The sequence below is a fragment of the Schistosoma haematobium genome, chromosome ZW (genome assembly GCF_000699445.3).
Source record: "Schistosoma haematobium chromosome ZW, whole genome shotgun sequence".
Classification (NCBI taxonomy): domain Eukaryota; kingdom Metazoa; phylum Platyhelminthes; class Trematoda; order Strigeidida; family Schistosomatidae; genus Schistosoma; species Schistosoma haematobium.
In genome coordinates this window covers 70381035-70399640 of record NC_067195.1, presented here as the reverse complement: position 1 = coordinate 70399640, position 18606 = coordinate 70381035, and the positions used below count along the sequence as shown (strand labels likewise).

The following is an 18606-nucleotide window of genomic DNA, read 5'->3' as shown; positions in this document are numbered from 1 at the left end:
AGGTGCGTATAGTGTTTCTTCCATATAGAGTTAAACTACTTGATAGTAGTTTTTTTTTATTTGGAGAAATCGTTTTCTTATTCAATCGACTAACTTTCTGTCCGAGAATTTAGCTTTATTGTTGCTTTTTTTTTAGTAAGTTTTAATGTAAATTTAAATGTAAATTCCTTGTTTCGAACCTGTGTAATAAGCTATCATCTACAATTGAGTTTAGGGTTTTTTTATACTTGTGCCAGTATCTATATCTATTTTTTTCTAATTTTTGACTTCCCATTGTAAATCAGTCTTGTTACACATTCCCTCTACTTTCTGAAAATAATTACAGAATTCACGCCAGTTTACAGGCATGATCAATTTGATATAAATAGTAACATTAGATGTACAGAACAAACATGTGATAGAAGAAGGTTTTAAGTATACTAGTTCAGTAATTGTTTAGGTAGTACATGTATCACAGCGATCCAATGCATCAGCCGGGAGCTTTTAATATTTCTTAAATGAACAGCCTGTTGATTTATGAACGGTGTAATTAAGGTCATTTCGTGTGCCAGATCGAATTAATGATAATTATCTACAACTAGAGAAATTAAAACGAAAACAGAGAGCACGGAACAACAAAGCAGTAATTACCAAAATATATCAATCAGGTCTACCAAAATGCGTGTGTCATGTCACACAGTGATATACTGTTGATGTTATTCAAATTAGTTAAACTTGCTGGGGACGGTGTTAACATAAAGTGACAGCAAGTAGGTGGTTTTACTTAGGGAATGCACTAATAAAGATGGCTAAACATTTAAAGTTCCTATAATATCACTTGTGGAATGAGATACACTTACAGGTGCTAGAACATTCAATGCATTATCGATGCAGCGAACAAATAATGGGAGTGATTTTATCGTACGGATAGATTGAGGTAGGTTATTCCAGAGTCTAGAAAATTCACAGGTAAAGTGATTCATATAAAGAGATGATTTAGAATGAGTTTGTTTCACTAGTGCCAAGGAATTACGGATGTCATAATGAGAAATTTCTGCATATTGAATCACGTGATTGGATGTAAACGATAGTTTATTAAGTAGTTTGAAGAAAAAGATAAGATTTAGTTTGAGTCTCCTCTTCCATAAAGAGTCTAGCCCAAGTTTATTTCATCTAGAATTATAAGTTAAGGTACAATCAGCTCCAAGAATACGAAGTGTAAATCGTCTCTGTACTGATTCCAGCCTTAATTTATCCTTTATGCGCTCACTGCTAAGAATAAACCTGCAATATTTTAGAAGAGGTCGAACACAAACTTTGTACATTAAAATACGTGACTCATTGTTGTTGTTGTTGAGACTTAGAGGTCTGTTTTAATATCTGTTCTGTAAACGACAAGTCTTGGGAATATCAAGTCCTAAGTCTACTACTGTATGTAACCTAGATAACACTTCTCCATTTATGGTAAGGTCTAGGTTGAGTGATGTATCGCCGAAGCATATCCATCCACGTTTAGCCGTATTAAGCTCCAGTTGCCATTTTAAGCACCATTGTGCTACCTAGTTAAGCTCCATGATTATGCAATTTTGCATATTTTTCAGCTCATGTGGAGAAAATGAATTTACTACTTTAAGATCATCTGCATATAGAAGGGGCTTACCCACACAAAAACTCACAAATATCATTGATAGACAATAAAAAGAGCAAAGGGCCTAAGACACTACCTTGTATTACACCACTTCTAATAGGGACAGCGTTAGACAATGAAGAGTTAATTTTAACTATTTGATGTCGATTGCTGAAAAGGAATCAAACCAAGCAAGCAAAGGATTTTGAACCCCATAAGATGCGAGTTTACCTATAAGAAGTTGGTGGCTAACCATGTCAAAGGCTTTAGAAATGTCCAGATATAGCACTAAAACTAGATATTATTGGCTACGTAGAGAAAAGACTAAATTAAAGAAGTCAAAATGACATGTCATGCAAGATCGATTTTTAAGAAATCCATGTTGAGTATCATTGATAAATTTTCCAGTGAGTAAATAGTTGAAAAGTTCATCTCTTATAATTTTTTCCATAATCCTAGAGATAGCTGGAGTGATATTTATCGGCCGATAATTGTTCATGTCACTCTTATCTCTAGATTTGTAACGGGGTATGATGTACGCGGTTTTCCAACAGTAAGGATAAGAACCAGTTTCCATAGAGAGAGTAAACAGCTTTAGAAGAAGAAGTTCAATATCTGGACCACCATATTTGTAGAGAAATGATGAAATCCTGTCTGCTCCATGACCTCTCGAAAGCTTAAGGGTATTTATAGCCTTATTAATTTTCATGCGTGTGAAGGATGCAGATTTTATTGAGTTGCTAGTCACGCACATAACTCTTGAAGCAGAGCCACTTATGATTCCTACATCATTCGCAAAAATACCACTGAAAATGTCTGCTGTAGTTTTAGAGTCGTATATAACAGTGCTATTATTCTGGATTAAATTACGATACGTTATCCTTAGTTTCTTAAATTTTTCTGTTCTATGTTGGTCAAACGACATGGTTTCAGTCTTTTCTCAACTTCTGGATACTCTCGGTAATTTCTTAGGGTTCCCAGTACAAATAACTTAGATTCAGCGTACTTTAGGATCGAAGAGTAAGATTTTATTGTGATTACAAGTATCTTTTAACTTTCTTCCTTATAATTTATAGTCATTGTTAGTTTATTTAGAAATTAACCAATGGCTTGCTTAATCTCGCTTGTTTCATTGATGATTGTTCCGAATTCATTCGTAATTTTACTCCTTTTTCACTCCCTTCGTAACATACCTCTCTACTACTAAGCTGACTCAACGTTTTCAACAGGTGCTGGCAAACTCAAACTTAAAAAACTGATCTTTTAATCTCCTTTCAATATTTGAAATTTTGACTAATTGCATTCATTCCCTTATAGCTAAAACTTTAACATAAAATATAAATTTACATCTAGCTCCCGAGATGTTAATCAAAAATCTAGGTTTTGTCATTTTCTCATCTTTAAAGGACTTTAAAGGACTCGACAGTAAATCTCTAAATGATGGTATTCTATGTAATAGAGACACGTGAGTTTTGAAACCTGAATAATACAAGTTACTACTTGGTGTTCTGATTAGTGAATGACGGAAGATGGGTGTAACTTTTCATAGGCTATCGATTGTTAGTTTATTGAGTAACCGCAGTTTTCAACTCAGTGTTAATAATAGTAGGAAAACTTCATAATAGAATACATGCAAGAATAACGTTTCTTTCATACTTCTTCATGCAACTTGTTCAACATACCCTGAAGCTTGGATTGATGTTAGTTTTCTCAACTTTTATGTTTTGAGGCTGAACCCATTGACTTACATCTTCAATGATTGATTTTAAAAATGACGATGAAAATTTTATAAATGTCCATGAGTTTCCCATGTGTATCACCGTTTGTTGAAATGGCAATAAAACTTTAGTTATCTTCTCGATTGTTGAGCCCTAGGTAGAGAGTCATTCGTGTATATACCATAGATTCTGTTGTAAGATATTTTGTACCAACGATTGCGTTGTTGTTCCAAATTGTGTAGCCTGAAACGTGATCATATTAAAGTCAAATAAGTAGAGCTGTTCATAATTCTTAGTGATGCATTATTCCGATAATATATTATTACATTTTTGAAAGTCTTATAATGTTGTTTGGGTCAATCTACTCACATACACATTCTTAACAATCATTAAGTGTTCACTGGTAACTGAGATCATCTTTTATCGATTTAGTATAATTTGCATCATTTCTAAATTTGTTTTAGTGTTTAAATTGTTATTACTCTATTCATTAGTACATTACATCTTATGAAATAACTTGATCTTGTTATAGTCAATAAGATGATGAAGTTTAATACAACCTCTTTTTGTGGATATAACTACTATAATCCTACTAAAAGCCGATATAACTTGAATATTTATTTATGGTTTTTACGTATTAAATAAGTATAAGCATGGGCGTTGGCTTTTTTTATGTATATCATGATTTTATGGCAGGAAGATAGGTTAATGTTTTAATAAAGACAGAATATTAAACCTATGGCAATTTGACTAGGATTAAGAGAGGGGGTGGTCGAGGTGGAAGGAACATAGTTCAACTGTCAGCTACGCATGCATATGGATGCGACGATCAAACCGACGGAAAGACAATATGGTATAAGATATTGTTATTATTATTCATATTATGGTAGACAATATTCATAATGGTTTTAATATTTGAAAATTACCATTCTAATTGGTGTTTTATATGTATGTCTGTGTATATGCATAAATATGATCATAATTGTAATTCACTACTTTTGATTTCGTGAACGATCTGTTGTAAATGATCTGTGAGGAAATGTCGATTATGTTCGTTGTTAGGGTGAAATAATCTTTCACCTCACAGAAACGTACACACAAAATGTTAACTATATCATATGGTCCGTTTGTAGCTAGTGTATGTATGTGCGTATGCACGTTAGTGTAATTCCAGTACGTGTACTATTTTCTAATCTTATATGGATTATCTTGGATATATTTCATGTATATCGGTTTTATTACTCTCTCTACATGTTTCTTTCTGGATTATGATTTCATGAGTTAAAACAGTTGGTGATTTACTTGATAGGATTAATTTACCTATTGTTATCGGCTTTTTTACCTTCTAAATTGGTAAATACATTTACATTAGCTTTTTTGTGTTTTCTTAAATATGTGCTAATTGTTTATCATTCATTATATGTTGAAACGTCTATGTTATACGTGCATCAGAGTTGTTTTTCTTTATGTTTCTGAACTTTTTTTGAAAAATCAACATAACTGGTACTATTACACTCTCTACAACTCTCCATACTGATAACTAAAACTGTTATGTAAATAAATTATTTCACTGGTCATTGCGCAATATTGTTTGTACTTTTGGAATTACAGTTGATCAGTCACTCTCTTTGTACAATTAGAGACGACAGTTGCACTATCATTTTAATTAGTCTAGAATAATCACAAAATAAAAAACGCTTAAAATATTCTAGTTAGTTGCATATTGCTAGTCATATACTTTAGTTAATTTAGAACTAATGACATTCTACCATACAGCAATAAATAAAGAGTGGTAAATATTGTTTTTTGACATTCATATATAAATAAAAAATATACCAAGCCATGCAATTTCATAAGAATTTACTTGAATTTTTGAAAAATACTCCTATAACTTAAGTCATTTAGTTATGTTACGCTTCAGTTATTGTTACATGTTTCTACGGCTTGCTGAACTAGAAGTTGAGTCCATTGCTATTTTGACTAATCCATGAGCTTACCTTGATGTAAAAAGAAAGGATAACGTGTTAAGTGAAGCCTAGCTAACGGTTTAGGTGTGAACAATTCATTTGAGTTGTATATCTTGTTCAAATGAATATATATATATATATATATATATATATATATATATATATATATATATATATATACTAATATTTTAGCTAGTCATTGTGAAATAGTAGAGAAAGACTACTTACTTGTTCCATTTGCAGCCAGTTGGACTCAGTAGTTGATTTAAGCCTTCAAATGAACATTTGAATGCTTAAACTTATGTATATACTGATGAAACTATCAATATATTATTTGTTCTAATACTAATTACTTCATTATAAACTGTTAAGCAATTATCTCTGTATGTATTTATTTCTTCTACCACTGTCTTTATTATTATTAGCATACAAAACCAAAAAATGCATTGACTAAAATTTTCCTCTAAAAAGTTAATTTTATTGATTTTCATGTTAGCTAAAAAGATGTACGTTTTTTGTAACTTCCCCTCTCATTCTCTCTGTATTCTGTTAGTTGATTTATTGATGGAATCGATATAGATAAATGCATTTTTTCTTCTACAAAAAAAGATAAAAATGTAGAGGGTATACTTAAAATCAATCACCTTATAGCCGTAGTGTACTTTTTTTCACTGGTTTGTTCTTTTTTAATTCCTATTTATATTCCCTTCTTAAATAAGAGAATAAGATAATGAGAAATTCAAATATTCAAAGAGTTAGATGATATTCCCTTTTTAAAAAATTTAAAATCTTTACATATTTATCGTTCTTGTTGTTAAGTGGACGTGGTTGATTGATCCTCAGAATTAGATATGCAATTGTATGCATATACATACCTGTGACTGTAACGATGGATAGAACATTGAGGAATAGTTCAACTGGCATCCTGATACACTGCTGTTATTCACTATTCGGCAACAACGTGAACCGGATATCAACACTGGACCTCCAACTATTAACCTTTAATTAACTAGAAACCACGGAAGACATTAATCTCAGACTGTTCAACTTCAAATTTCTCTTTGAACAGTGATAACGAATTATCTGTTAGATTGAGTGAAATTTATCTTGCATCCCGAAATTTCAACATCATCACCTCCTTTTTTATGAAACGACAGAGATATTTTTAGTTTGAGACTCTGGGTGACATGGCTGAGAATCGATCACAATGGCGTGTGTGTATACACTTTCTGCCTTCCCTGAAACTATAAGATCGAAATTGCTTTATATCTTTCTTTCTACCAACTAATTCATTTTTCCTGTATGCAATCTTTCTTTTATATATTACCACCACTAAATTAACTGCTTCTATGAATCCGGTGTTCATCTTGTTGTGCTAATGAGGTGTGGCAACTTGGACCGATGCACATATGTGCCTGGTCCTACGTTGTAGCTGACTGACTGTTTCCAAGATCTTAACTTCAATGTTAGGACCTGGCAACATGAAAGTAGATTGGTTTCAAATCTAAGGTTTTTACTAGTTTTTGAATTAGGGATATTTACTGACACCGTAATTTTAGAGCTAAAGGTTTCATTAAATTCTGTCAATCTGCATGTCTTATGGCAGTGTTTGTCTTCGAAAGGCGTACCGAAAATGTACGTAACCGTACCACAAACTCTTCACTTGAATACAAGGAAATTACAACCATTTAATATCCTACTTATATCTATTTTCAGTAAGGGAATTTGTGGAGATTGTAGTATTTTTGACAGTTGAATTCACGAGTCGCTCAGAGTCAGACCACCATCGGAAACCTCGAAGCACTAGACGGCTATTTCGTCCCAGCATGGGATTCGTCAGCAGTGCAGGTGCACGATCTCACACGTAGGACTCGAACTAAGGAACTTCGGTCTCACGCGCGGACCCTTAACCTCTAGACCACCTACCCGGCATGTAACGGTGTTAATGCCTAACTTCAATCGATCTGTAATCTTGCGCAACCCTTCTATTTGTCTCATCATAACATTCATTGCGTACATTTTTCTTCATATCACTTTGACCTTTATTTTTATCTTGTTCCATTTGTTTCTTTTTGCCATCCACTAAAATATATATTTAGTTGGCGGAATTGATTGAAAATCAGACAAAATTACAATCGGATCTTCGTGTTAATTTATCCATGGATAATGCGGCTAAACAAACATTACTTAGTTGGTGTCGAGCAGTCACAGCAAATTATCCAGGTGTATATATAAAAGACTTTACTGAATCGTGGAAAGATGGTCGCGCATTCCTTGCCTTGATTCATCGTTATAGGTAAGTGTATTTGCCTAGAATTATATGTTTCTATACTCTTACATCCAATTTAGTATATTTTATCTTTTGATCAACAAAACACTTGGAGGATTCAATGGTTTTCAGATCGATCATTGTAAACATGTAACTAAATTAGAACGCGCTATTTTCTAAAAGGTATCCTACACTATCAAAACACAAAAATAACTAGTGATATTTTTTGCTATAGAATTTCTTGTTTAAAACTTCTATGTTCCTTATAATTTGTGTTTATTTCAAGGCTATAAATATCCCATTTTTGGGAAAAGTATGTCGGAAATTTTCAGTCACTTCAATAACTTACAATTGGCTTTTTTAAACTTCCTTCTACAGGTTAGCATTTTAAAATATTGTGTTAGTAAATAATTCTTAGATAGATCACTGTACTATTTTTAAAAGAGATTCTGAAGTCAATTATGTTGGGTTTTTTTAAATCGCAGTGTGTTATGAAACATGTCTATGTTTTTTAATCTTTCTGACCACTCTTTAGTTAGTATTTAACCTTCTTTAAGGTTTATTTCTGATGCTAGATAGATTTAGCGACTCCGTTCGTTCTAATCACTTTTAAGCTGTATTACGAATACACATTTTTCTTGATATAATAATCTTAATCAATTCTTGTTTCTAACTGCGTTATTCTTCAAAATTGTTTACTAACAATTTACTTTATACATTTACTGGGAGTCTACTCGATGCTAGTCACTCAGTATAATGTCGCTCTGCATTATGTCCTACAGATGATTAACCACGTCTCCATTAGCTCACTTTAATTCCTATAATTTTTTATTCTAAATAATATGGACTAGACTTTTTTCTCTCTGCAAGATCACTTACACATCTTGACTATGAATGCTGGCTACCATAACTCCTTAGTTCCGTATTAAGTACAATAGATCTTTTGTGACTGAACTTAGTAAATGAATTCCAATTTTAACCAATAAGCAACTGTGCAAATTAATGACCAAATAATACACCAATGGTTGGTCAGATTGTAAGTCTTCATCACGTGAAGTTTTTGGGACATATACTGAGTAATCTCAACCGTCCTACCTTGATCAAAGATGTTGACTAGCTTGATAATAAGTCGGAAGAAAGCTGGTGGTGACTAAACAAAAACGTAGGATAAGTCTATAAAGTCGTTGAGTGTTGGTCTGAGTCATGTTCGTAGATGCAGACTGTCTGATTGGAGTCTTCACTATTATCATGACCAATAGTTGGAGACGTTAGATAACATGGCTCAGAATCAGTCCCAATCACATAATTGTATCCACTCTTTGTCTTCCCCTATATTTCTAGTTTCAAAAGTACATTAAACGTTTTTTATTCCAAAAAGTCATTCGTTTTAGAATCATATCATCTATACCTACTCATTTTAATATCTTTGATACTTCTACTACTTTGGTGTTATTCACATTTTGTTAATATTATGTATAAACTTTAATCGATGCTCTGTTGTGCAAAGTTCTATGTTACTTCTTGATTGACTAACTGAAAAATACCACTAAATGGTTACTTATTAACTGATTATCATAATATTAGTAATAATTTGTGACGACAACTTATCGTATTGGTCATGAAAACTATTACGTGTATAGACAGAGATCTTTCTATGGTCACTTATAATCGAACTATCGCGTCATCCGTCACAACACCGTAACAAAATGCGCGTCAGTCAGTCATAACGTAGAACCTGTACATATGTGCATCGGTTCAACTTGTCATAAACCATCAACACAGAGATGAATTTGTCAGACCAAATCCCAGAATAGTAGGGGTAGTAACAGTGTTAATGATAAGATGAAAGATTAAGAATCGACGATACGACTCGAAACGAATATAGATTAGCGAAAAAACAAACAAAACAAGTTACGAGGAACTTAGAACCTCAGGATTTGGGGGGAGACAAAGAGTGGATTCGTCTGCGCCGTTACAAACGATTTCGAGCCATCTCATTATAAGCCGCTTATTATTGGCTAGGATAAGCGCGCAAACCCTAAACATATTGTCTACAAATATTAAAATGGCTCAATTCAGTTGTCAATAACTTCGCGGACTGGTTTCATCCTTTAGTAATGTAGAGTGGAGCGAACTGTTGCTCAATAAACTCGTTCTTTAGTTGAAAGACGGTTATCTCGGCCACGGTTCAAGTGACGCAAGTTTGCAAGTTTTCTGAATCTGTGCCCAGATTTCGTCAGATACCAGACCATCAGTACTGATGAGACTCTCAAGACAAGTGATGCGGTCGACACACTCATTTACTTCATTCTTTATCACTAATTCAGGCAGTGACGCAAACCAATCCTGAAGTAAGATTTTACATTCGGAGGGTGAGAACCGCATCATAATGAGCATATACTAATGTGTTACATAGAATATGTATTTAAGGTGTATGATAAAGAAAGTGCAATTTGAAACAGATAATACCGGAATACAAAACCCACTAGGTAGTCCAAATCATAGGTTGACTTTTATTACTTACGTAGGCTTTCATTTTTTGTAAAATTATCTCATTATTACAAGAAAAAAAACAATCTTTTCGATTTTATAGAATTTTATTGACTTATTGGAAGGTTTTATATTTATCTCATATCAACTGTAATTCTATTGAAGACTCAAGTGTTTGTTTTTTATTCTAACACTTATGATCTGTTTATTAATCAATATTCTTGATCAATTTAATTTTCTTCTGCCTATAATATTATTTGAAAGTATACATTTTTGCCTGGTTATTATTCTTGTTTTCACTTTATTTGAATCTATAATTTATCTGGATGGCGTTTTCTATCATTGTTATAATTTAATATCTTTCTGTTTGTTTTAATTTAGACCGGATCTAATTGATTTTCGTCAAATTGATCGTCAATCTACCCGTGAAAATCTTGATTTAACATTTGACTTAGCTGAACGTGAACTTGAAGTTACTCGTTTATTTGATTCAGATGGTAGGAGTTTTAATTTCATTGTCTCAAAGGATGTTTTATACTTTTACTGATCAATATCAATCTCATATATGAATAGATTATTAAAAATAAATAAATGATGTATGTTACTAAAATGATTGTATAACCATAAGTATTTAGTTTTGGCTCTGAGACATTTTGACCAATGATCTGATAATGTATTAGAAAGATGCAGACTATATCGTTTTTTTTCTTAAAACAATTAAAAGGTAGATAGTTTCCTAAACAAATTCATAATGTTTCAGTGTGTATTTCATTGCTGTAAATTGTTAAACAAATCAATAGAATTAGTCTACTTCAAATTCCATTTGTTACACTTCAAAGTGTTGTTAATAGTTATGACTTTTTTTCTTAAAAATAAACGATACATGCCGTCCAGTCCTATTGAGTTTCTTTTTCAATATAAATTAAAATGTTTTCTTTTGGTTTTCAGAATATTTATAAGACTTCATACTGATTATGTAACAAATCAACAAATTGATGAATTTCCACTAACTATTAAAGCTACGTGAATATTATCTAACCTTTACAAACTTGTTCTTGCTTTTGCTTTTGTTTTAGATATTGCAAAAACAACTGATGAACGATCGATTATAACTTATGTAGCCTCAATTTATGATAAACTAGTATGTAATTCATCAAAACATTCATTATATCCAGTACCAATTGTACCACCTATGCCTTCTTTATATCATCATGATCAAAATTCTACTAGTAGACTAATTGATTCAACTTTTCAACTTCTTAGTGCTTCTAATCAACTTTCAGATGAATTAAAATCACTTTGGTCAGATTATCGTATTTTAGGTAGTGATCTAATACAATGGTTACGATCAACTACTGATCGTATGGCTAATCGTCATTTTCCATCAGATTTAAAATCAATGCAAGAACGTGTTATGGATGAAATACGACGGCATAGACGTGATGAACGACCAAGAAGAGAAAGAGAACGTCAACAATTAGTTCGTATGTATGAAGAATTAAAGGTAAAAAGGAAACGTTATTCTTCATGTGTATTAAAATAGTTCATCATAGTTCTTTCTTTTTATCCTGAGGACTTTTTTTTTTACCAATAATAACTCCGTTTTTTATGATTTACTTCATGAATTACTCTATATTAGATAACCATTAAGAACCAGAAAGTACTGGAAAGTTGTTTCTGTCCCAACATGTATCTCCTCAACAGCGCACATTCACGATCTCATCAAGAATCAAGCGCACGGACTTCAGGTCTCAATGTGAGCGCCACTGAATCGGCATACAGTGAGAATGTCGCGACTTAATTGAATTCAGAATTCCAAACCATTGGACAGAGGTTTCTCAACATTTTGAAACTTATGTCCACGAATATACTAGATATTAAAATCAGGAACTTCAGATGTCATAGTGAAACGCTCAGTACTTTCCAACTGATTAGTTGAGATCCAGCTGTCTAACTTCAATCAGTTTGCTATACTTCACCATCAATATCTGTTAATTTTAAAGAAATATAGTCACTTTTTTTACATATATTCTCATCACAATACTCCAAAGTGCATTAGTGATCATTAACCAGCCTCGATGTTTATTTATATATTATACAAATACTGTATTATCATAGTTTATCCCAAAACGTTTTATTAAATAATAATACCTCAACTTGTTGTTTTGTCTGGATTCATCAACATTGTTGTTCTGTTCTTTTTTGTATACTCTTATGTTTCGACTTTAAAAAAAAACTAAATATATATTCAACCAAATATTCATTTTACATGCTATGTGTGTGCACAAAAGACGTTCAATTTGAGTTAAACAACACATACCGTCAAATTGACGGTGTAGCAATGGGAAGTCCATTTTCTCCAATTATCCCAATGTTTTTGTGTGTTATTTTTAAAAAAAACAAAGTTTAAATATGCGATTAACGAAATGACAAAATACTATAAGTATGTTTATGATACGTCAATTATTCGTAACAGCAAACGGAATGGAATTCATTTGGGATAACTCTTCAAGAAGGCATTTAACTATCGGACACGAAAAGAACAACATATTCAACTTTCTAAAAATTGCTATACGACGGAGTGTAAAGGGAACTTTTCAACGTTCGGTTTAGCAAAACAGCAATTAGAATGGTCCATACCTCAATTTCAGTAGTTTTTATCCAATTAGTTTGTTGTAACGCGAAATGCTGCTGATTGGAGCGCAGCGAATTATTGATCAGACCAAAGACGCGTAAAACACGTAAGAACGACCTAGAGTCCCGATCGGCCCTGCTTCCCTGTCTAACCTGGCCAGTTGAGTCCAGAACGCAAGTCTCAGCCTCTGAGATATGAATCATTATATTTCAAGCATACTCTGTTTATATACCAATCAAGCAGACCACATCGTACCATAAAATAGAAAATAACATTGTACAATATTGACCAGTAGGAAAACGACACGTGAAATAAATATTGACCAATAAGAAAGTAATACCATTTCAAGCCCAAGGATAGCGTTAAAGTTAACAGAATAATTTTTGGGGTATTTTCCTGAATATCCTACTATAGTTACAAGAAAACACTGGTTAAAATACTATTGTATAGAGTAGAAACTAAACTCACCACTTAACACTCACAAACTGGAAAAATGGATAATTGTTTAAAAATACTTCAGGGATAACTGCTACCCACCGAAATTCATTGATAATTGTAAAAAATCTGAGACATTAAGGCGGATGTGGCCAAAGTCAATAAAACGCCAACATTTATCCATCTCAACTTTAAAGAGGATACGTTGCAAGCAATATCATCAGGAGGCTTAACACTTCATTAGCCAGAACTTATCTTGCAATCAAACTATTAATCCTGTATAAAACATGTCCAATAATCCAATCAATGGTCAACAAGTATATCTTTTATGTTACCAATAACTGGGTCTATGAGTTCAAAATTACCTGTTAAAGTAGCTAATATGTTTCCTAAGCTTTTAAACGAGGGGAAGAAACACTTTAAATAGCACAATCACTCGATATCTCTTGGACATAGGACATCAGGTTTATACATTGAAATCTTTCAAGATGATCAATAAATATCCAAGTTCAAGTCTTCCAAAATTTGCTAAAGATTTTGCTGTCAGGCGTCAAAAACATGATTCATATATCCTAAAGGAATCGATTATCCGTCTTTTTCTGCCTTGACAACACGGACCTTTCTTCATTACACCATAAAATCCTGTTCAACTGCTTGTTTCAATTGATGACATCACTACGTTTTCTATTTTGACTGTCTTCTAGATCAATTATCTTATTTTGTCTTAATGACCTTTACTCATTTTTTCTTACTTATTCTTAGCGTTTTTCATTGTGCAACCACTCTTTTGTACCTCTATTATGTAAGTAATTTGAACTCATTTTGTAATTATAATTTCTAACTATTACGGATTGTAAGCAACTGATGTGAATCAAACGAAATAAAATCAATCCTTGTTATTCCGCTTAAGCCACACTTCTTGCTCTCCTCAAAATAATCAAGGAAACAATGTGTATAAAATCACAATGTAAGGACAGATTGACGTTGGGGAAACAGTTTAAAACTATTTGAAAATCACTATAGAGTACTGTATAATTTTGATATATATTCTACAAACTATATATTGAATTTTGACTTCATTTAATTGTGAACATTAAACATGTTGCTTACATCTTTAAAATGTCAGTATTAGTAATTTAATATTTACTTTGTGCAACCATAATCCATCCGTTTGTCCAATACTTTTGTATGGTTTTATTTCCTTTATATTCACTTTTCTAAATTTAATTTTTTTTTAACTTCTTTATATTGAACTATACTTGTCAGTTTGTTTTATAAAACGAAATTTATGTGGATTAATTTGTCAAGTCATGATAATGTTTATTATTATTACTCGACAAGTCGCATAATCTACTTATATTACATATGATATTATATATTATTATTGTTATCATTATCATATATTATATGTATACTTGTAATTATTATGACAATCTTATCATTTATTCTAATGACATATGAAATCATATATAGATATATATATCCTAAATATTTACAGTTTCAAAAATTTGTTTACTTAATGTATCAACAAACTAGTGTTTCAATACATTTTATAACCTTAAACAGAACTAACCCAGTTCAATTTGATGTGCTTTGCAATTATCATAATAATAGTACTAATCATGATAATGGTAACAGTAATAATTATTGTTATAAGTATTATTATTATTGGTAGTAGTAGTAGTAGTAGTAATGATATTAATAGTTTAGTGAACGACGAACTCAGTGAAGGAAGAACGCTTTATTGTTTGATGCAAGCTTACAGAGTGCCTTCGTAAAATATGAAAACCACACATTAAATACTTTATTTGCACATCTTCCTTCAGCTATCCTTTACATGTTTCATGATTCCTTCAATGCTGTTGTTATTAAAGTTCTCCTCTGTTTACATTTCTGTTCTCTTCAATTCAATCTTCTCCTGCCAGACATCCCACTTCTGATTGTGTTACATACTACTTATATCTGTCAACATCAGTAACATACACCACAGTAGTAGTAGTATGTTTTTTAGATTCAGTGTTCTAGATGAATGAATTTTGTTTCATAGTTACCTGCTTACAAGTAATAACGCAGTACTTAATGAGTACAAAATTCTTCAAACGTATTTTATGTACTCTGATATAGTAATAAGTAAAATTTGTGTGGGTGAGATGCTGCTCAGGCAGGTAAACCGAGAAAATTATTCTTCTTAAAGTACCATTCTCTAAACCTTTAACCTCAAATTCTAATTCACAAAGTAGTAGAGTAACATCAAGAGCTTCTACCTCACGGTTTTCAATGACCGAAAACGAGTTCATGCATGAATTTTTCTGTTAGAATCCTGAAACTTATGTAAACCACTGGTTTGGAACCAGAGTTTTCTAACCTCTCGGTGAACAACCTTCCGTGTTGACCAATCCAGTTTAGGCACCGAACGTTCACTTTTCATTCTCGCCTAATCCCAACTCTCATGTGAATCCACTGAGTAAAAATTTCCTTACGGAGATTATAACTGTATAGCCGTATGAGAGCATTTCGAAAGGAAAAGTAAACTTTCCTCAATCTTGTTCGTACCGGGGCATTTAGAGAAATCTCTGAATTGAACTACGAATGTATATTTCACTTTAATAAATAAATATGTTAGCTGCTCATGGCACTAAATTCATTTTTCTATGTTAGAACGTCTTTTAAGAATTCATTCTATTCATCATGATTAACTTGTCTATAATTAATTTAATCGCTTTTTGTTTTTTACATTTCAAAAAGCCATCTTTTGAACGTGGTTTACTACCAATTGATTTATTCCTTCGAATTGAACAAATTCACCGATTATGGGATGAATATGATATTGCTTTACAAGAACGTGAATTGGCTGCAAGAAATGAAACTCATCGTTTAGATCGTTTACAATGGGCTGGTAATCGAGCTCTACGTGATTGCATTCAAGTCCAAGCACAGTTGACTGCCTTAGAACGGCGAGTTGTTGAGGTTTGTAATATATATATATATATATATATATATATATATATATATATATATATATATATCCCCTTAATACTGTTCTCTTTTTATATAAGTTCCATTTCACTATGGCTTTAAAAAAATTCCTTTTATTTGGGAATGTTAGTACTTATGAGGTACGCATAAATATATGCGATTGGGCTTTCTGGTACAGTATTTTGAGGTCAGATATACCCTCTCTCTATCTCTCTATATATGATATATATTGTATGCATAATATTCGCCAGTTATAAATAACTTGCTAACTCACCCAGTTTATTATCACGAGTATATTGTGTTAAAAACGTTTTTTAAGGGTCATTCCATTCGTTTTTATCGTCATTATTATTCACATTGTTCATATTATTTTTCATGCCGACACATTTCGTCTATCGATCCCGTGTACTATGAATAAATAAGTGCAAATTTACAGTAGATCAAATTGTCAATTTTGTTCCATACTGAAATCAAATTGTTTTGTACCTTTTTGAACTAAAGTGAACAGTTGCTAAACACAAGGAAATAGCGTAAAATTATTATTTCCATCTCTCCACTTAACCTATCTGCCTATTTATCTATCCCACTCATCCATCCCTTTGTACACATCCAAAAATTTACAGTATACTATAATCATAGATGCATAAAATTATCGTAATTAAATCAGATCCAAATTCCCTTTATTTTATTATACAAAATTATCATTGTTCACTAAAAGTTGACTCATTTTAACTTCATGTAAAAACAATTATGGACAACGATTTTTTACTTTATAATTATCAAATATTATAAACTACTATAATGTTAGTGACAATTTCATTTCGATTTTGATATAATTCATTATTATAATCGTTTTTTTTTTTCAATTACATTATCTAATCGATGATGTATACTAGAACATTACTCATTTATCAGGTAGTGATTTATATACTTGGTATTGATGCAGACCATTGGTTTGATGGCTGGTCGTACTATCTGGCTTCGCAAATGCAAACAGGTGGAGTGCAGATCGAACCTGTTTTCTTGAAAACTGAATTATATAACTACTAAGTTACTGTTTCACCGCCATAATTCACTAAGTACGAACTAGTGTTTTCTCATTGCAATCTGAAATTAATTTAAACAGGCAATCAACAGTCCCTAGTATTTATGCTTCCATCTTGAGTTTCAATATAATATTGTAGAGTTTGAATCGTATATTTTAAAGTGAATCGTTAACACTGTTATCATATCCTTAGCTTTTAATCAACTGGAGTTATAATTTCACTCACGAGACTTATCTCTAGATTTTTAAATTACAGAAATACTGGTTAACTGACATTGTATATATAGCTGAATAAAATGGTATTATTTTTATACAATTTATTTTACCAAAATACTACTACAATGGATTACTTATCAGTTAACGAGTGAATTAATCAAGCACCAATATGAAGTTCAAAAAATATCAACATTGTAACACTTGGCACTTCATTTATTTCTCTAATCGAATCTTTTTTTTTATGAGAAAACCTAGTGTGTTTTATATATAAACAATAAACAAAGTTTCATTTACTATTTAATTTGTCGATTTCATCTACATGTTGAAATTAGTTGAAATCTGAACTACCTGGTCAGCATATATTCGATACTAATAATGAAATAAGACGTTGGTGTGATCAACTAACTCAAATTGAAGCTAAAATCAATGGATTATTCAATCAAGTACAACATTTACGCACTGGACGATATATGCAAACAGAACAAATTTATAGAAAGTAAGTTATGATAATTAGTTGAGTTTAGTGTTCAAAATTATTTGTACTATTCTAACTAGTATTGGCTAATGAATAATTGGTAATTCAGTAAAGGGTATAGATTTTTGTTTATGTAACTCAATTATGACATTAAATAAATGGATTGTCGATTGCCATGTTATCGTTTTACATCGTATATTGGTCATAAATTATGTCAAAATGTCAACTCTACACACCGAACCCGTACGAACACCGGATTTTAAAATATCTAATATTTTTTTATCTCACTCTTTTAGTTACAGTAGTTTAATAGTTAAACTACTTGAATTTCAGCTAGTGAGTTGCTACTTCGAACCTTGATCCACTTATTTTTACGTATGATGTTGGTAATGTTAGATCCCCAGAACTCACTTGGTAAATGCCTTATTTTTGTAATTCTATTTTAAAATTTAAACCTCTTGTTTTCACACCACAAGCACCCATTTTCACTATATCGTATTTCTCACTTGGGAGTACCTTAAATGCTATTGGTTCGTTGTCTCTTTTAATATGCTGTTTTTTAACGTTTTCCAAGGACATTGTGGTTGTTGTTCGTGCTTCTGACTACTTGTGGAATATATTTCCCTGTTCTGAACTCGGACTTCTCTCTCTAGTCAGCAGGGTTGATACGCTTCGGAATAATTAGCTTATCTGGTCATTGTATCACTGAGTCTTCGTTCCGTTCGCAGATTAGGTGAACGAGTAATCTCTTCAAACATAGCATATGAACAGCTA

General features: G+C 31.9%; 1 protein-coding gene across 1 annotated transcript in view; it reads left to right on the top strand.

Annotated features, from left to right (window-relative positions):
• MS3_00010478 (uncharacterized protein) overlaps nt 1-18606 on the top strand; it is a gene marked incomplete at both ends in the record, with an annotated part of 178673 nt that overhangs the window by 11238 nt on the left and 148829 nt on the right. Inside the window, 7 exons of the mRNA XM_051218846.1 lie at nt 137-159; nt 7391-7587; nt 10432-10547; nt 11127-11554; nt 15866-16087; nt 16177-16236; nt 17690-17853. Of these exons, the coding sequence (XP_051072340.1) occupies nt 137-159; nt 7391-7587; nt 10432-10547; nt 11127-11554; nt 15866-16087; nt 16177-16236; nt 17690-17853 (1210 nt within the window). The remainder of the gene's footprint in view (nt 1-136; nt 160-7390; nt 7588-10431; nt 10548-11126; nt 11555-15865; nt 16088-16176; nt 16237-17689; nt 17854-18606) is intronic.